Raw genomic sequence first — 21,667 nt, 5'->3', positions numbered from 1 at the left:
GCTTCTTGTTGAATTCTACTATTATTCTTTATCAGAGCTCTTGATAGTAGTTTCCAACAAATCTATAACTTATTTCTCATGCCACTTTACTGATTTTATTTGTAGTTATTTTCATAGCTGAAGTTCATTAATGGTAGTTTAGAGCACATACTGTGATATTAAAGGGTGGGACAAGAGGCTGTATTAATAAAATCAGTGAAAGAGAAGGAACATTTGGATAGTTATAATCTCAGTGGATGATGTTTTATAAGCAAAGGCAAACAAATGACTTAGACAGAAAAATTCTAAAGAAATCTGTACTTAATGTTGTTCATAGGTGAAACTTCTTGAAGCTATAGAGAAATGTAAGTAGGAACATTTTTTCCATTTATCTTTACAAATTGAGTAAATGCTAAGCAAAATGACAAAATATAAGATATAAGTTTAAAATTGCTAAAATACATTTAGGATTACTATAATTTCCTTAAATTTTGAAATTTATTGAGGCATGCACATGAAACATGAAAGGTCTCAGTGATGAATAGGTTAATGGTTTAATTTTATGTGGATAAGCTGTCAAATGAAATGTTTCTAAGATATTTCTTTTCCCTTAAAAATAATTAGTGGTTATATTAAAATACATTAGACTGGAAGATAGTGATTCCATCATTGTTGTCAGTGGGTCTTAAAAAATTGTATCGTTAGATCATAGTTTGACCTCAGAGAGAATGTTGTGTAAATACATATTTTCAAGATCATTCCTAGTTACATAACAAGAATAGATATAATTTTTCTATAGTGTTTATTGTTATTCTTCTTATTTGTTTTTGTTTCTGAATTTGTTTTGATAAGCCATTTCTGAATATTGTAAGTACAATTATATATTCACATATATTTTGAAATGTTAGGCAATCATAAGTTTTCCTGCAGTGTATCATACCCCTCATTTTTTTAACCAGTTAAATTATGTAACATTCAGTTATACATAATCTTGTACAGTGATATGTCTTTATTGAATAAATTATACAGCTTTGTTTGAGTAAGAAACATTTAAGAGTTTGATTGCAAAACTCGTTAAATAAATATTGTAGTTTTATGATAAGAGTAACAAAAATAGATGATTTGTGATGATAAAATTTTGATGAGAAGCAGCATTTTGTTTGTTACTTTCAACAGTACATGTTAAAGTTTCTTAGTATGAAATGTTTATGCATTAGCATTCTGAAGGATGCTGTTTTATGACCAATATACACACAGAGTTATAACCATTTGTTATTGGAGAGTGTAACTGCATTTTATTTCAAAAGAAGCAGGTTTGGACAACACTTTCTTCTGGAAACTGTACAAGATCAACTCTGTAAGTCAAGTACATATTACAAGTTGCATTAACTTTGATCCTTAATAAGCTTATTTGAAAAAGCCACTTCGAGTTTGATTTTGCAGAAACAAAAGTCATGTTGGTAAGTATTAAAAAACTAGGATGATAAAATAGTGATATGTAGAAGATGCACATACTTCTTGCAAGATCAGATATACAGTTTTTAATTTTTCAAGTTATATTTATTTTCCATAACCATCATCAAACATCTGTAAATAAAAGCCCATTTATTTGTGATTCATGAATGAGTGAGCAGATACTGTACAAAGTTTATGTATTCTGACAGAAAATTTTTTTACACAAAAGTCTTATTCCAGACAATTACCTAGTAATTATTTTGGTGGCAGACCTGAAATTGTACATTTTGTGAAGTCTGTATTTTGAAATTTGCCAGAAAAACTACTTGTTTATTGAAAACAATGGTTGTTAAAGTGAAACATTTTTTTATGTGAACATATTTTGAACATTGTTTAAGTGCAGCATAATTAATTACTTTTATATGTAAATCTTTAAATTGAGTATGAATTAATATTTATAACATTAGCAAAATGCAGTAATGAATATAAAGTAACTTGTAAAACAATTTTAGAGAACTTATTTCAAGAATTGTTCCTTAAAATAAAAAAAAAATTGCTTAATGTATATGAGCTTCAGGTTTAATGGGTATAAAAGCCTAAAATGTTTCTGTAATTGTATATTGTTTTTTCAGAAATTGAATAAAGAAACAGATGCTGCTTTAGCTGAATTGCCAGAGGATGAGTTGCAAAAGCTGTTGGAAGAAGCAGTAACTTTTAATAGGCCTAGTAGCGAGGACAGTTACCTTCTGCAAAAGTTAAAAGAAGAACATGCAGAACTGTGTAAAGATGTTAACCAGCATTCTTCTCTTAAACCGGATGTGTCAGGTGGGACTCGAAACAGACAGCCACGAAGTGGACTTAGTGGGACAGCTTCTAAAACTAGGGGTGTTTGTATGAATGAGTTCCTTTCATGTAACTCTTGTGTCTGGAGTACTGTTTCCAGAGTGGGTGATGTTGTTGGTCGAAAAAGATCTGGTTTTTCAGGACGAAGCAGAGAAGACTATAATGTGAAAGGTATTGTTACAACGGCATCAAAACAGCGTAAATCTCAATCTTCACTAGATTTAACTGCTGCCAAATCTGATCCATTTGACATGATGCGGTCATCAGGGAAAGGGAAGGGAGGTAAAGGTCTAAGAGGAGAACGTGCCAAGTCTCTCTCGGACTCTCCTTCAGAAGTTCAATTTCTGAAAGACAACAGTCTTCATGTTACTAGGACAAGTGATTTACCATTCAAATGTATATCATCTAGTGTAGACACCACAGCTGATAAGAGCTATTCATTAAGAAAAACTGACAGTTCTGCAGTTACAAATAAAAGGTCTGTGCATATTCCTTCCAATCAAAGTGATCTTTCTAGTCTTGTACTTGATGGTTTGTCCAATCATCTTGATAGTACCCATTTGACTATCAGAAATAAAACCTGTGATTATTCTTTATTAGTTGACAACCAAGAAAAAATAGAAAAAGTGTCAGATTTTGTTACTTGTGTTAATCCTTCAGACTTTAGGGAGGAAGATCTTAGAAACATGAACAGTTGTCCAGAAGAATTTGAAATGAAGGAAATTAGAAAAAGTAAGAGTATGGAGGAACAAATAAGTGAAAAATCCCATTTTCTCAAAGCATTTCCTCTGTCTTCTGATAGTTGCTACAGTAGACGTAAAAGTGATGGTGATGGGGACGACATTCGTCCTGGTGAGGTGGAAGTTGATGACAACACAGCAATGCCCCGTAAGGTGAGGAATTGTTTTCAATATCAATTTCCTGTATCACTATGTTTAAGGTATTGCAAAATAGTGGGGAGAGATTTACATAAATAATTTTGAAGCCTTAGTTAAATAAATTATTCTATTTTAGAAATATTTTTTCAGAAATTACGTGCAACATTTGTTATAGCATAAGATCCCAATAATGACTCTTTTATTCTGTGTTAAGTTGTGTGTTGAGGATCATGTGTTTTATGTAGCAAATGTTATAATAATCTTATTCTGCCAGATAATACAGGGTGTTCGGAAAGTCACTGTGCACTTATATATGTATATGATTACAAAACTGCACAGTGACTTTCCGAACACCCTGTACAAATATTTTAATACTTTTTTATGCTCTTTTACTATACAAAAAAATGCACAAATGGATATAACAATTTCTAAGAATATTAATGTTTATGTGAAAGTTATAAGACTACATGAAACAAAATTATAAATTGCTGGTATTTAATTATATAAGCACAACATATCATTACACTCTTACCAAATTTAACAAACGTGTATAGTGTAAAACTGTGAAGCTTCTTCAACTTTATGAATATTAAGTTATATTGTGACATTAAATCCATATTAAGTATTTGGGTGAAAGTAAATGTCTGAATGTAGAGCTAGAATGACAGCTTCTATGGTCTATAACCTTGGAGCATAAATATTGTCAAAGTTTAGTTTCTATACTTGATAAATAAAAAAAATGAGTTTTGTGTAAAGATTTATTAACCTTTAAATGGCAGCCATCATTAATTGATGCTGATACCTAGAACATTCCTGCTGTTTAAGGGTTAATATTGAGGTATGTTTGTCACGTTCTTACATCAACATCAAGAAGTACTACTCACTGTCAGATTTTGCCCTGACAAAAAAAAAATTGTTATAACTAATATATGAGCTAAACTTCTTTTTTGTATTTATTGAGTATGTTGTTTTGCTTCATAAGCTGTTAATAGTGAAAACTTCAAGACATTTTAAATGACTCCTTTGGAACACCATTAACCATACTTTAGTTCATTTTGTTCATGAATAAAATGGAATCAATCACAGTAATGCCAGGATACACACACAAACACACAATTCAAACCTTAAATCATATATGTGATCAACATCAATGCATAATTAAGGTCAACACTGTTACATTGTTCATACTGTTGTGTATTTGCTCAAGCCTCATAAAATAACTTGGGCTTATATATCTGTAAAGTGCCCATTGACATTGATAGAAATCATCTATTCTGTTTTGACAATTTAAATAATTACCACAAGCAATCCAGCTCATGTAACATGGTTGGATACAGTAGCATGGTCACTACTGGAACCCCTCAGAAATATTACAGTGAAAGTAATGCAATAACTTGCTAAATGTTGTGTAGTAAGTGTTTAGAAAAGTTGCTTCTCTGAGCATTACTCAAATGTGGGTGTAGTATATTTGTCAAACACAGAAAAAGAGGCTTTGTGTGAAAAAGCCTACAAAAAAATTGGTGTTTTGATCATTTAAATTTTCATGCATTTTGCTTCTATTCTTATCATACAACTGTTGTAGGATTGTTGCAAAGCTTTTGTTAGAAATTGCCAGAACATGAATAGGTTTCCAAAACACAAGTACCTTGGAAGGCAAGCTGCAAATTGAGCCTTGCAGTACAGAATGTGCAGCTAGAGGTTGTGCTTGTCTAGATTTGTGGTATGAGGCACATGGATTAGAAATAAAAAGCATTTTGTCTGTATGTGTGTTTTAGAAGTTAGAGCCATTCAATACAAACATGAAAATAACAGTAATTATTACTTTGTTCATATTTTCCCATTGCTTGCATTCCATTGCATTTCCCTGGTTCAGTGCACTAAAATTGTTATGCAAGGCACTATATACGGCTTTGAAGTTTAAAATAATTTGATGTTTTCAAGGACAACCTCATTCACTGATTATTATAAGTAGAAAAATATTTATTGAGAAGTTCAATAGTTTATTGTGATGTCTAGCAAGTATTCATGAAGAATTATGTACAAGTTGCCATTTTGAGTATTTACTTTTGGTAGCATTTCAAAGAAATGTTACAGCTATACTATTAATGTTGCAGTTTTTAAAAATATTTAGATTGTGATTTTCATTATGAAGTAATATTTTTTAATCATCCCATGATTTTCTGAACCCTTAACAAAAGTAACTTCTAAGCATTAGTTTCATATTCTACTTTTCATAATCAACAGTTAAATGATGTATTCAGGTTGTTTAGTAAATAAAAAGGGAAAATTGTGTTTTGTCTTTTTTATTCTTTGAAATGAAAATTGTCTAGTGCATAAAAAGGTAATGTTAATACATTTGCATTTTCAAATATCTACTTTGTTAAATAGTGATTATCCAAAATGTTGTAAATTCTGTCTAAGAGTAAAAAGTGAGAAGAGATGTACACCAAACTGTCCTTGCTTTCCTCTATGTGAAAGCCTTGAATGATCAGTTCTTTGTAAGTTTTAAATTTTTTGTGACCTATTTTATAAAAGTTTTTTTTATCAAAATTTTAAAAATATTTGACATTTTATAATTTGAACATCTTTTTGCTATGCTGTTTCAAAAATGCACTGTTACTTTGGTTTTACAAAAAAATAGTGTTAATCTAACTATTTGTATAGAAATGTAAGAATTAAAGGAAGTTAATGTTACATCAAGATGACAGGCACTCCTTGTGGATTCATGTTTTCAAGTTTCTTGATCATGTATTTCATAGCTACTAGACTACAATGCAGAGTTTGTGGAAAAAAATATTGACAAAAAAGCTCGACCTGAAGCTAGTTATCAGAGGCCTCAGTTTGGAGGGAACATCATGAATTTCGGAATATCTTCTTCATGTTCTGTACTAGACGGTATGATTTAAAATTTTTTTAAATAAATACCATTTATCTTGGTTATTTATAATAATAAATGTAGTTTTTTTTTATTTAGTATTTTTTTGCTACTTATTTTATCATGAAACTAATGTACATTTTGCTAACACTTAGTAAAGTTTGTGGGAGTACTTTATTAGTTCTTTATTTTGACAGGACATGTATGTTCTTCATTGCATTATAGAAATGTTTGTTTGTACTTCCAATTTTATTGTTTGAAATTAATGCAGTTTGTTCAGCTATGAAACTGCTATTAGCAGTACAGTTTCCAAATTGGACAAAACTTGCTGAATTATGATGGCTACATCATCAGTAGAAACTCTTTAGTTAATGACAGTACTTTATATGTAACCAACAGGTTCACTACATTAATCTTCTTCTTTGCCTATTGTTCCATGTTGTTTTTTTTTTATTATTATTATTGTTTTACCAATAATATGTTTGTCAGTTAGGCTAATTATTGCAAAATAGAAAGACAACAAAGTCTTCCAATCTGATTGAATATCTTGACCAATTGCCAATAAAGTAAAAGCAATAACATTTCAAGACTTTTATTACAAAATTCTTGGGATGATATGTCATAGACTCAATTTTAGTACTACACTCTGTGTTAGTTCATTGTTTGGGTAGGTTGCAAAAAGAGCCCATGACATCAAATCAATTGGAAATTTGGAATGTCCTATTACTTTCCAATAGAGGGATTGTCAGTTGTCACTATATACTTACAAAGTAATTAATCTATTGGACAAATATAGAACATTCTATTTTAACATTTGAATATTATGAATATGGATAGCTTCAAGTAGTTAACTTAGTTGTGTCTCAACAAACGTGATTGCTGATTGGTTGGTTGGATTTCTTCTGAATGATAAAACTATAGGCTATTACCTATGTCTTGATTGGAATGACAAGTGCTTTCCATTCATTGCACCAGTTATTTTGTTTAATAAGCCCTGGACTCTGGATATGGCTGAGGCAAGCAGCACTAAAGCTGTTTCGTTAAGCAGTCAGCTCTTGATTAAAAGTAAACAGTTATGTACAATGCTGTTCAAAAGTGTTAGGACAGGAGAATATTTTATTATTCTATTCATTTTATGTGGCTAATTCTTTCATGCTATTATAGAATGTAAATTTCAACACTACAGTAATGCTTTGCTGATCCCTATTGACAGTTGAATGAGCCAGGATGAGAATGCTTATTATTTAGAATTCCCATACAGTTGTACAAAGGACATGTCAATGGTTCCGCTTTAATGAATATATTGATCAAATTGAGGGTGTGAAGTATGTGTTATGATATCCCATGCAGTATCTTAATTATGTAAAAAGAGGTTAGCAAGGAGCTGGCTTATGATACCAGTGTATACTGAGTCTGCTGGAAGGTGGAAAACTTTAAATATTTTAAAAGTTTTTTTATGTCAGTTTTTCAAAATTTATTACTTGTGGTATAAAGTGCTTGTCAAGTGTGTAACGTCTGGCTACTTTGAAAATATTTTTTCTCAGTCAAACAAGACTGTCATGGTCATTGTTGAAATGTACAAAGGTTTCTAAAAATATAAATAATTCTAGCAGGAGCATTGTGTTAGGCCAAAGATTTCCCAGTGTAATTGTAAAAATGTTTTTAATCTGTTTTTAATTTTACAAAGATGTACAGAGTAAATTGTAATTAGAATTCCTGTTGCTACAGCATTAAAAAAATCTAGAATTACTGTTAAGAAACTGTGATAAATTTTGGAAAAATGAAAAATGAGAGAGTAAAAATGAGGTGAAAAATTTATGGTAATATTTGTTCACAAAGAATGCTTTGTAAAGTACAAAAATGTTTAAACTAGTGCTTTTGTTTGGAATTAAAATTTGTAACACATTTTTTAAAATTTAGTACATTACTATTCAAAACATTATGTGGAGTCATTCTAATTTAGGGTATGTTAAATATTCAACTCTTAAGTATGGGTTACATTAATTCAAAAAAATATGGTAAGTTTTCTCTTGCTTTAAGATCTGTCAAGGTGGTCAGCTAGGACAGAACTTACGAATTTGGCAATTTTATTGTAATAGTGGCATATAGATAAACTAGGATAATAGTGAGGGTGTTAGCTTAAATCCTCATGGTATGGCCAGTGCTTACTTGAATGATTCTAGGTATAAACTTCTATTATATTATATTATCTTATTTGATTTGGATCTAAGATTTGAATTAAGGGAAAAAAAAACACTGATTGCAATTTTTTACAACTTCCAAAATAATGTTAAAACTTGATAACAAAGTAATGCTAGTATATTGAATTTTAACATGAAAATAATATATTTTGTATCTATTAAATTTAGGTGTAATCTTATTTTTCCTATTCTCTTTAAGTTTATAAATTTTTGCAATACCACTTTTGTATTGAGGTTTTTTTGCAAGAGGTGCAGTGGACTTGTATGTTTGTTGATTAGGACTAGGCTTTACTCAGTTATAGAGATACATAGTTTATTTTATGAGGTATTGAATTATTTCAGTTTTTTTTAATGTGGTAACAGATATGCATTTATATTATTACAATGACATTATTAAAAAAGAACCACTGTATGATACAATCACACAGTTCTGTAAAAATTTTAAATTTTTGGGAAAATAGAAAATAAAGATTAAATGTGCTTTGTTTTCATTTTGACATTGGACAGATGCTTACATGTATATACAGAGAGACATAAGTAACTTCTGCAAACATGTTATTAATCTTGTATTAGTTTCAATGTGACAGCCTGGGAAAACATTTGGTATTGATAATTATAACCTTGAATTGTGTACAAGACATCGTTATTTTCTTGCATACAAACTTACTGCATGAGTTCCCTCAAGCATTTAGGTACTATTTTATACTCTTGACAGTTATTTTTTTATAGACTGTTGTTTAATAAAATCATTCCACCTTTTCACAGATATTAAAATTAAATATATTTTTCAATTGTAATTGTTTTTTATATTAACTTAAAATTAGTGTTTTGGTATATTTAGTAAAATTGGTATATATTTTCTATCATCGAATTTTCCTCATTGTAGTTTATCTTGTAGAAATACAAAATTTATTGTATTCTGAACTTTAATATTTGTACTGATATAATTAGTTTTCCATCCATTTGCTATTGACTTGTTTTTATAAATAATAGTGGTATCTGTGCCAAGAAAGTAGTTTTGTAATTGAACCACCTACTTTGCATGGGAGATAAAAGAATATATAGATATATTTGTAACTTCAAGGTTACTTGATAATCATTTTGTACATACATAGGTAACAACATTCTCTAGTAAAGAAAGGGGGCGTTTTTCTCATGTTAACATCACACCCAGTAGTAACTAATCAATAAACAAAGCCATTATCATTTGTTTTAAGGAAAAGAAAATACTTTGCAAAATGGGAGTTAATTATGGATTTCAAAAAAAGGTGACATCTTGTATTTTTTTTTAAAGATAGTTTCAATCTTTTATATACACTTCAGTAATTGAACTGCTAGAGCAGTGGTTCCCAACCAGGGGTGAGAGATAACATTTGTTTTGGCCACCTTCACCTTTATTCTTAAATAAATAATTACTGTGAGGGGTGCGAGAACATATTAAAATTTTTTAGGGGTGTGGGACATAAAAAAGGTTGGGAACCACTGTGCTAGAGAGTAGATGTAGTTTTTGTTCACATGTGACAAATTTTCATAATTATAGATGTTGTGATGAAGTGGTATTGATGTTTATCAGACTGGGCTTCTGAAAGAATAAGCAACAGCACTTTTGATATTTCATTTCATATCTGGCAGTACAGTGGTAACTCTGTTCTCAAACGATTCCCTTCTCGAACAATTTGGTTTTCAAACATATTGTTTGAGAAAAAAATGTCTCGGTTGTTGAACATGAACTCAGTTCCTGAACCAAGCTGTCATGGCCCGAACCCCCGAAATAACCCAACTGATGACCCGAACAGCCCTTCGACCATTTTTGGCCTACGCCAAGCTTGCCCAAGACATTTTACCCACACCTATCGCTCAGTTCAAACCCTCGCTAAAATCTGCTGTGAACTTTTTTTTTTCTTTTTTTTTTTTTCTAAATATTCTGATTAAATAAGCCACCATGGGGTCAAAGAAGAATAATGAAAGCAGCAAACCAAAAAGAAAAGTTGTTAGAGCCACAATAAAGGTGATAAAAGACCTCATAGCAAAGTATGAGAGTGGTGTTCACATGTCTGACCTTGCTACACAGTTTGGTATAGTGAAGTCTACAGTCTGCACCATACTGAAAAATAAAGAGGTCATCAAAGGAGCTGATGTTGCAAAAGGAATGACAGTGCTTACGAAACAAAGATCACAAACAATGGAAGAGGTAGAAAAACTGTTGTTGATTTGGGTAATGAAAAACAGTTAGCTGGTGATAGCATTTCTGAGACCATCATTTGTGAGAAAGCAAAGCAGTTGCATGCTGACCTCCTGAAAAACACTCCTGGAATGAGTGTTGATACAAGTGATGCCTTTAAGGCTAGTAGGGCTTAGTTTGAAAAATTTGGGAAGAGAAGTGGCATACATAGTGTGGTGAGACATGGGGAGGGTGACATTAGACAAGCTTTTAGTGAGAAATAGGTCCAGTGAGTCTTAAGCGGGTTGTAGCAGTGCAAAGAGACAGAAAAGAGAAAGAACCCTAGAAGGAGAGTTACCTGACATTTTAATGGAAGGTGACTCCCCTTCCAAACAATAATAACCCTCCTACTCTCCATGTTCCTCACCACCTTTCACTTATACCATCAGCTCTCCTGCACAGGTAAAGTGCAGTTAAATTTTCATTTGTTTTTTTTTACTGTGTTTATAGTTTTTGTGGTTGACTTTATGCTTGTAAGTATTATTATACAGGTATAAATAAACAATATTTTTACTTAAAATGCATAATCGTGTAATTTTTGGAGGTCTGTAACAGATTAATTTAATTTACAGTATTTCTTATGGGAAAAATTGATTCTGTTTTCGAACAGCCTTCTGGAACTGATTAAGTTTGAGAACTGAGGTACTACTGTATATATATTTTACACAAGTGCATTTTCTAACTGAAAATGTGTTCTTGATAAAGGCTTAACAGTAAGCATGTTACAAGATTCCTGTACCAGAAACATCTATTAACTTTCTTTTTTAAAGTAGCTACATTCTTTAACAGTGATTGCTAGTTATTTGTAGTTAATCATTAGTATAAAGTGACAGATTGCCTTCACTGAATTTTTTAATAGTAGTGTTTTATGAAATGTTTTTGAATATTTTGGGGTTATACAGGCTTTTTGCCATTTTTCCTTTAATGATTCTGTACAGAATGTTTTCAAACTATTCTTATAATTTAAATACACCACACATACGGACAAACCAAGAATTATTGAAGAATTACTTTCATAGATTGTGGCTTTGCTACATGTTAATTTTGTATGTGAGTGATTTTAACTTTTTCACTATCATACACATTAATCCTTACATCTGGAGCATTGCAATTGACAATATAAATATTATGTCACCAGGAACAAAGGAATTTTCCCCTTTAGTCTTTCCAGTGTTTGATAACACTGCACAACAATTTTTTTGAAAAGTTTTGTTTCCTGAACAGTTTTTGCTGATTGTGACAGGTACCTGGTGGGTATGCACAAATATAGTTTTGGTTTTGCTTCATCACATAGGAACTCTGACAAATAGACAGTTAACTGTTTACTGGCAATAACATATTTAATTGTGTTTATTTTTCTGATACGCTATTAAGTTCAACGTAATTAAAAGTGTTTTGCTCCTGATTTTTGTTTGTATTCAATGTTCAGTGCATCACATTGCAGTGTCCAACAGTAGTCAGCAAGCATTGATGGATTCCAGTTGCTCTGATATCGTTTTTCCATTGTAGCAATGTCCCGGTGAAACATTTCACCGTGTTTGTCACTGACAGCATCGAGATTTGTGGGGAAGAAGTCCAAGTGTGAGTGGAGGAAATGAATCTTGAGTGACATGTTGCACTTCATTGTTTTGTATGCTTTGAGAAGTTTGTCTACCAGCTGTATGTAATGTGGAGCTCTGTAATTGCCAAGAAAATTGTCAACATCTTTGAAGACTTTCCTCCAGACAATCTTTTCCGGCCCAACTAACAGATCTTCAAACTGTTTGTCACTCATAACATGTCTGATGTGAGGGCCAACAAAATTGTCCTCTTTGATCTTGTCCTCAGTTATTCTTGGGAACATCTTTCTTAAATAACAAAAACCTTTGCCTTTATTCATTGCTTTCAAGAAATTCTTCATAAATTCCAATTTTATGTGAAGAGGAGGCAACATAATCTTTGCCGGGTTGACAAGCGGTTCATGTGCCACATTTTTCTGTCCAGGAACTAACATTTTATGGAGTGGCCAGTTCTGTATAGAATAATGTGACTCTTTGGCATGACTGTCCCATTCACAGATGAAACAACAGTACTTTGTATGGCCGAGCTGCAGCCCCAGTAACAGAGCAACGACTTTTAGATCTCCACAGATATTCCAGTTGTACTTGCTGTACTGGATGTACTTCAGCAACATTTCTATGTTCTCGTAGGTTTCTTTCATGTGTGCTGCATAGCCAACAAGTATTGAAGGGTGAACATTGTAATTGTGTAACAGAACAGCTTTGAGGCTTAACATTGATGAATCGATAGAGAGACGCCACTCTTGCAGGTCATGGTCACAACTCAAAGCAGAGAACAATCCTTCGATGTCAACACAGAAACAGAGACTGTCAACTTGTGCAAAGAATTTGGTTATATCATCTTGGCGGCTTCGAAAAACAGAAATTTTCGTACCTGGTGACAGCAAACACCATTCCTGCAGTCTCGAACCCAGCAATTCAGCTTTTGCTTTTGACAAACCCAAATCTCTGACCAGATCGTTTAATTCTGACTGTGTTATGAGATGTGGATTGTCTGAGGAGCACGGCTCAAAATCCAGATCAATGTCACTGCTAGTTCCCTGCATTACAGTTTCTTCATCTGGTTCGTCTAAGGTCCATTCCTCTGGTAGTTTTGGAATTGGAAGACTGTCATCATGTGGCATGGGTCTCATTGCTAAAGGCAGATTAGGGTATTCAATTGACTTCTTGTTTTTGGCAGAGAAACCAGACACATTAGTCAAACAGAAGTAACAGTCCGTCACATGGTCTTTTTGTTCTCGTTATATCATCGGACAGCAAACAGCATTGTCTTTCAAGTGCCTCTGAGCCAAGCTCTCAGACAGACAGCACATGCTGCACAACAAATGTGAGGTGCCCATTCCTGGTCTTGATCACAAATTTTATAATCAAAGTACAGATGATATGCTTTCTTCACAAGAGCAGTCATTGAGCATCTCTGACTTGGCTACTGCCCTGGATTCTGACTGTTTTGTTCTACTTCTGGTTGGGTTTTCTTGTTTGTACCATATTTGCCAGTTCAAATGTGGTTCTCCTTCTTCAGTATCTGCAGGAATGGCATCCTCTATTGAGACAACCTTGATCAGATGTTCTCCACCCAAATATTCAGAAACCCAATTTTCATGCTTTAAAGTTATGAGGGTTTAACTTATAAGATTTCTCTGTATTTAACTAAATCTCTCCATAGGCAAATCATGGCCATTTATCAGTGGAAGTGGAATATTTATTGTCAGTGGTTGTATTAAAAGGAATTTAAACACTCTTTATCCGAAAGTATCTATCATATCACATTTTATGACCTGAGTGTTTTTGAGACAGGTCATCTAGTGGCTCTATATAAAGTATCCTTATTCACTACTTTCAGGTATTCCAAACATTGGAAGGTTTTGAATCCCCACTTCTGTCAGATCTGCTAATATCCTTTCATATTTTGTGGACCAAGTGATTTTTTTAGTTACTGAATTGGATTTGGTGGTTGTTTTACGCATGTTCATCCTTTTGAGCCCTTAGCTTCATATTCTTTGTTTCACCTTTCTTTTAAGTTATGTGCATTGGACCCTCTATCGTTCCACATTTGTCTTGCTTTACTCTGATAAATCTCTTTTTCCCAAGATTCTGGAGGTAAAGATTATTCTCATTAATTCATTTTCTTGCCATTTTTCACCTTTTATAACCCTTGCAATCCTGATCATTTGTTATGTCTTGTCATGGCCCTCAAGTGTTATGAGGCTCCTTTTAACTCATTACGAGGTACTAGGAACAAGTTGTTCAATCATTGGAATCCTTTTATTTCCTGTTTCTTATCTCCCATTACCATAACAAGGTACCTTTGCAAATTGATCACAACAGGCTCTGTTGAAATGGGGTGTTCCTTAAAAAACAGCTAGGCACCTACTGAATGGTATTATCTTTTATTATGGACAGCCACTCGTGGACTGTCGTAAGTAAAGCTAAAGCAGATCTTGATTTTTTGGAATTTTAGTTCACCTGTTGCACAGTTTCCAAAGTACTATTCCTGAAGACAATGCATATTACTCCCAGACTCTACTAGTGGAGCTTGGGAGTCCTTACCACCCTGGGTTTCCAATCAGTGGGATGGGAAATAAACTTTTCCATAGTGTTCAAGTGTGTTCCTCCACTCTTGAAGAAGAGGGCAATGTTAGGGGTTCTCTAACATGGGTTTTTGGATTTTTTTTTTTTTTTTTTTTCCCAAATGTCAGTAGGATAGGTACCAGCCTGTGCAGGAGCCTACTCATAACACCAGCTCAGATTTGATATGAATATATGGGATTGAGGGGGTGCACTTGTTCTTTAATCCATGCCAATTTTGTTTATTGTTCATCATGGAAGGTCCACTATCTTTTCATAATTTCAAATGCAAAATGGTCCTGTCCTCAGTCCTTGATTGAACACAGGTTTCACATGCTCTCCATAATTCCAGGAGCAAGTGGAATATTTCTTGTCCACTTATTTGGGGAATGAGGGTGTGTGTTCATAATTCCAGACTGGATGAATTCTGTTCCTTTGGTTGAGCATGGTATACAGAATCCCTTTATTCTGAAATTGAGTGTAAAGCCTTTTGAATTGTTTCAGGTTTAGAAGAAAGTGTGTCCACTTAGGTGTTGTTTACTTTCTCTGTGTGATTCCAGTGGTGGAAAATACATCACTTTGTGACTATAGATGGGATCCAATCAAACGTGTGTGTGTGTGTGTGTGTGTGTAACATTGCAGTCAAATAGCCCCAGCCACAAATGTTGTTGAACCTTGGCTATCTGGTTAGGGCTGGCCTATATTTTGCTATTACTCATATTCTATTCCACCTTTGATATTGGAATTAAGTTCCAGATGAAAAACATACCTATTTTGGATGTGGTACAGTTCCACACTTTTGTACCATTTTTATCTTGGAATACTCCCATTTTATACAGATACTTGCTTTCTGTATGAATCATGCCTGCACTGGCCCTTCCACCTTCAAAATGTGGGATTTTAGCTATATTGGAGATAAGTATTATTGGAAATGCATTTTCATTTTCAGGAGAAAGTTAATGTCTGACACATGTACGCAAATACTTAAAAATGAATGCCTTTGAATCTTGCACCAAGTTGTATCCACAAATCTGCATATTCCTTTTATTCACTAACCATCAGTCATGTGGACACAATACAAACATATTTAGAATAATACATCTATATTATTACATGATTTGTCTAAAGTAGGAACCCAGTAATGTTTGGATGAAAATGTTTGAGAACCAAGGATTGAGTACAAAGTATAATAAAAAATTACCAAAAACTCTGAACTGTTGTGTATGTGAAAAGTCCTATGATTCCAAAAATGCATTTGCCATTCGAAACAAATTTGAGCTCTCATTGGCATTCTGTTGATTGGAGAATAACTTTTTAAATTCCAGACCCATAGTTATATAGCTTACAAACCTTTTACCCCTCGGTGTGGATTCCTGTACATGTGAGGGAACATCCCAGAGAAGGTTCTGTTCTTTCAGGTTACCTCCTCTGGGATCTAAACATCCACCCATGTGTTTGCCATGCATGGCGACCTGTGAAGGGGAGGAGAGGATTCTTGTGATTGGGGGGTCCAATTCCAACACACCACTTTGGCCTTGATACTCTAGGTGAAAGCTTTGGCCAGGTATCTAGCACTACTGCTTGTTCCTCCACCTTCTTGGCCATCAAGACTTGGGCAGAGTGATCACCTCTTTTCTTTTGAACTGATTGTCTCTATGACTATAATCGTTTCTTTATACCGGTGGAGCTGAAACTGGCCCTTCATTGGTCTGGCAGTACACTATGACATGCTGCAGCATCTTATTTCCTGCTTCTCTTGATATTTCTTCTAATTGTTTTTAACTGGATCTGGCAGGAGAATGTTTTTTCTAATGCCTGGCACCAGGCTATTATCTTACCTTTCTCTAAGCGTGGGAAAGATCTCAAGATTCCTTCAAATTACTGTCCAATTGCTTTTACAAGCTGTCTCTGTAAGACCTTAGAGAGGATGGTTAATGCTCATTTTGTTTGGTTCCTCGAATCAAACAACCTCCTCTCGCCCACCCAATGTGGGTTCTGATGACAGTGCTCCACCCTGGCCACCTGATTTGACTTGAAACGTCAATCAGAGAAGCCTTTCTCAAACGACAACATCTTGTATCCATATTCTTTGACATTGAGAAGGCTTATGACACAACATGGAGGTATGGCATTTTGCAAGACCTCCATATATATGGGTTACGTTGCCATTTACCCATTTTTATTAAAAATGTTTTAATGGACAGGAGATTCCAAGTTTGTGTGGGTTCCATTCTTCTCTACAGGAACTTGGAGTTCCTCAGGGTTGTGTTCTGAGTGTCACACTTTTCAGTATAAAGATTAATGTCATCACAGAACAACTTCCACTCACTGTTGCAAACGTGCTCTATGTTGACGACTTTCACATCTCATGTCAGTCATCGAAGATGAGATATATTAATCGGCAACTATAAACTGCCCTTGATCGTGTACTGAAGTGGACCACAGCAAACAGCTTTAATTTCTCTCTTTCTAAAACCGTTTGCATGCACTTTTGCTGCCAATGAGGTATTCACACTGATCCTGAACTTCGTATTGGTGAAGTTTCACTGCCTGTGGTCCTGAGACCAAGTTCTTGGGGCTTATCTGTGACTGTAAACCCCCTCGGTGTGGATTCTTGTACATGGTGAGGGGACCTCCCAGGGAAGGTTCTGCTCTTTCAGTTTACCTCCTCTGGGATCTAAACATCCACCCATGTGTTTGCCATGCGTGGCAACCCATGAAGGGGAGGAGAGGATCCTGGTGATTGAGGGGTCCAACCCTAACACACCACTTTGGTCTTGAATTCCTGTAGACGGGTAGACTTTGGGTGGCTCCCTCCTCGGGTCAATCGGCTAGTCCACTCGAGCTAGGATCAATCAAATACCAGTGTTGGATGTTCTCAACAGGTGTTGTGGACATTGTATCTGATGCTGGTGTATGGGTATAGTGCTCACGAAACCCTGGTGTTGATGCAGTGTCCTTGCATGACATTGTAGTGCATCCCCTCATAGGGCTCCATGGTGGGTGGGGTCAGTGGGTACTGAAATTTTCCTTTTTCCTATGGATCCTCCAACTAAAAATTTAAATAAAATAGTGAAAAAGCAGTCAACAGGTAAATGACCATGTCTTGAAGACTCTGAGCAGCAATCTTCAACACTTGTAACACCTGTACCACATTTTCTTTCAGGAAAAACCTAAAATGTCCCCTTTTTTATTCTGAAGGGACTAGAGGGACTTGCTGGTTCTCCAAAGTCAGTAAAGAAGCTTCGATCTGGAGACATATTGGTTGAAACATCCACATCCCAACACAGTGAACTCCTCTTGAATTCAAAGGCAATTGGGGATGTACCTATTGAGGTTACCCCTCCTGCTACCTTGAATTCATCACGAAGAGTTATTGTTGAGAGGGATTTGAAGAACATCCCCGAGTTAGAGATTCTCGCTGGTCTCTCCAGTCAAGGAGTTTCTGCAGTGAGGTGCATCTCCACTCGCAAAGATGAAGTTATACTGCCAATAGATATCCTAATTTTGACATTTACATTACTAGGTGCACCTGCCACCATCAAGGCAGTTTATCTAATTTGCAGGGTACGGCCATACATTCCAAACCCTCTCCAATGTTTCCAATGTCAGAGGTTCTGCCACTCGAGACGTCCTGTCGTGGTTCCCTAACATGTCCTCGTTGTGGTGGCAAGGACCACGATGCCTATGAGTGTCACACGGACCCACATTGTGTCAACTGCAATGGTTCCCACCCTTCCTACTTTTGTTCTTGCCCAAAATGGTTGGAGGAAAAAAGAGGTATAGCGTTCGAAAATGACTCGTAACATTAGTTATCCTGAGGCTCGGAAATTACTGTCCGCCACTCCATCTCGGATATGTGCTGCTGCACTTCATTCCACAACTACAGTGGGAGTGCAGACAGATCTCTCTGTGCCTCCAAGAGAATCGTTTTCAAAACAAATGAAAAGCCTTTTGACCTCTGTGGTTAAAAAGATTCATGAATCGACTTTTACACCCATCTCTGTTCCTCCCATACATTTCAACAAATCTCAAGATCCACATCCTTTGGTTTCAAATACAGGCATTTCTTCTGATACATCTTTTTCTCCCACCCCAAGATGCAAAACAATCATTCGTTTGTGTCCTCAGTCACTGGAATCCCCTTCCAACAACGAAGACCTACCCAATAGAACCAGGGCAGGATCCATGGAGGTTGATAGACCTCTGCCAAATAAGGACAGTAAGGAAAAAAGACATGGTCGTAAACAGAAGGGTTCTCCAGCCACTTCGTCTACCCATCGTTAAAAATGACCACCTTGATACAATGGAACTGACAAGGTTTACGTTCTAATCTGAATTACATCAAAACACTGATTGCTTCCTACCATCCTGCATGTCTTTCCTTACAAGAAACATTTCTAAAACCTGCTGATACAGTTACCATTTGGCAATTTTTTCTATACAGAAATGACAGGTTGTGTGATGGACGAGTACATGGAGGGGTGGCACTATTGGTTGATCAGCATGTGCCCACCCTGTCTTTGTCACTCAACACACCATTGGAGGCCGTAGCCATCCGTGTTTCCTTGCGTCATACCATCACTGTTTGTTCTCTCTATCTGTCACCTGGAGAGACATATGATCAATCAGACATTGATGCTCTTGTTGAACAGTCTCCCTTTCTAATCTTGGGGGACTTAGATGGACATCATCCCCTCTGGGGAAGTGCTGTTATTGATAGGAGGGGTCGCTCTGTAGAGCGTATGCTTTCTGATCACAATCTTTCTATTTTCAATACTGGTTCTTCCACTTATTTTCACCCACCTAGTCAGTCCTTTATTACTATTGATCTCTCGGTTTGCTCCCCTTCATTATTTTCCCATTTTTCATGGAGGGATGACAATAATACACTAGACAGTGATCATTTTCCTATACTTTTGAGAGAGACTGGCTATGGTCGATGTCACTCTACCCGCGTGCCCCAGTGGAAGCTGGATCAGGCAGACTGGTCCACATTCACTGCTCTTGCAGCACTTAATTCTGCCATCCTGAATCAGCCATCAAAAGACGACTGTGTGGCAGCAGTAACTGACTGTATTTTTCAAGCAGCTGCTCAGTGTATTCCTAAAACCTCGACACGTTTTCCCACGATATTCTCGTCCGTGGTGGAATCCTGCTTGCCATTTGGCACGGAAGGCTCAAAAACGGGCCTGGGATACTTTCTGTAGATATCCCACACTTTCGAACCGCATCACTTTCCAACGGGCCCGTGCAAATGCTAGGTGGGTAAGACATCAAAGCCAGAAGGAATCTTGAATTAAGTTCACAACTAGCATATCTTCTACCACCAGTTCCAAGGTCATATGGGACAGGATGTGAAAGGTCAGTGGGCACTACAATTCTGTCCCCCTCTCCATCTTACTCTCTGATGGCCAAGAAGTAGCTGATGTCCGGAGCATCGCTGATACTGTAGGTGAAAGCTTTTGCCAGGTATCTAGCACTTCTTCTTGTTCCTCCATTTTCTTGGCCATCAAGACTCGGGCAGAGCGTTCACCTTTTTCCTTTCGAACCGACTGTCTCTTTTACTATAATTGTCCCTTTACACTGGTGGAACTGAAAATGGCCTTTCATTGGTCTGGCAGTACCTCTGTTGGACCTGATGATGTACACTATGACATGTTGTGCTATCTCTCTCCTGCTTCTCTTGATATTCTTCTAATTGTTTTTAACTGGATCTGGCAGGTGAATGTTTTTTCTGATGCCTGGTGCCAGGCTATTATCTTACCTTTCTCTAAACCTGGGAAATATCCCAAGATTCCTTCAAACTACCATCCAATTGCTTTGATGAGCTGTCTCTGTAAGACTTTAGATAGGATGGTTAATGCTTGTCTTATTTGGTTCCTGGAATCAAACAACCTCCTCTCGCCCACCCAGTGTGGGTCCAACGACAGCACTCCACCACGGACCACCTAATTCGATTTGAAATTTCAATCAGAGAAGCCTTTCTCAAACTCCAACATCTTGTTTCAATATTCTTTGACATTGAGAAGGCTTATGACACAACATGGACATATGGCATTTTGCGAGACCTCCATATATATGGGTTACGTGTCCATTTACCCATGATTATTAAAAAATTTTTGATGGACAGGAGATTCCAAGTTTGTGTGGGTTCATCACTTTCCCATTCTTTTGTACAGGAACTTGGGGTCTCTCTCACTGTTGCAAACGGGCTCTATGTCGACGACTTTCACATCTCGTGTCAGTCGTCGAACATGAGATATATTGAGCAGCAACTACAAACTGCCCTCAATCGTGTACTGAAGTGGACTACGGTGAATGGCTTTAATTTTTCTCTCTCTAAAACTGTTTGCATGCACTTTTGCCACTAACGGGGTATTCACTCTGATCCTGAACTCTGTATTGGTGAAGTTTTGCTGCCAGTGGTCCCTGAGACCAAGTTAATGGGGCTTATCTTTGACCGTAAGCTGACCTTTATACCACACTTAAAGCAGCTATGGGTCAAATGCACAAGAGCACTGAACATCCTCCACGTGATATATTATGCTCTTATTTGTTCAAAACTCGACTATAGATCAATAGTCTATGGCTCTGCCAGACCCTCGGCCTTAAAGATGCTAGACCCCACTCATCATCAAGGACTTTTGCTCTGCACTGGGGCTTTCCGCCCCTTCCCAGTTCAGAACATATACGTAGAGTCTCATGAACCTTCTTTGCACCTTTGCCGTCTGCAATTGTCTTTACTATATTCTTCAAAACTTCATTCCTTACCAAAGCAACATACCTGGGGTTGTGTTTTCCTTCCTCGGTGTGCCATCCTTTTTGAGAACAGATGATCTGTCATTGCTCCTTTTGGCCTTCGCATCCAGGCACAGTTGGTTGAATTGGGTCTGTCCTTGGATAACATTGCAGTATCCACTGGTCAGCCCATTCCACCATGGCTTATTACAGTCCCCAAATGTGACCTTTTTATTAAGTCATCTGAGAAGAGCAGATACTCCCGATTGGAAGTATCGTCTTTTATTTGCTGAACATCTTTTGTACAATCTTTCCATTCCAATTTATACGGATGGTTCCAAATCAGG

General features: G+C 35.8%; 1 protein-coding gene across 6 annotated transcripts in view; it reads left to right on the top strand.

Moving 5' to 3' along the window:
• Positions 1–21,667, top strand: part of LOC143223295 (uncharacterized) — a 52,991-nt gene that overhangs the window by 3,745 nt on the left and 27,579 nt on the right. For 4 of the 6 annotated variants that reach the window (XR_013012805.1, XM_076451114.1, XM_076451092.1 and 1 more), the window contains exons 2-3: positions 2,067–3,170; positions 5,915–6,050. Coding sequence is in view for 5 of the 6 variants with exons in the window: in XM_076451114.1 (XP_076307229.1) it covers positions 2,067–3,170; positions 5,915–6,050 (1,240 nt within the window). In the remaining variant the exon portion in view is untranslated. Of the gene's footprint in view, positions 1–316; positions 345–1,302; positions 1,440–2,066; positions 3,171–5,914; positions 6,051–21,667 lie in introns of those variants that run through there. The other 2 variants (XM_076451135.1, XM_076451125.1) reach the window with 2 other exon arrangements.

This window comes from Tachypleus tridentatus, chromosome 1 (genome assembly GCF_004210375.1).
Source record: "Tachypleus tridentatus isolate NWPU-2018 chromosome 1, ASM421037v1, whole genome shotgun sequence".
In the NCBI taxonomy this organism is placed as follows: domain Eukaryota; kingdom Metazoa; phylum Arthropoda; class Merostomata; order Xiphosura; family Limulidae; genus Tachypleus; species Tachypleus tridentatus.
The sequence above is the reverse complement of the archived record's forward strand: the minus strand, read 5'-3'. Positions and strand labels throughout refer to the sequence as shown.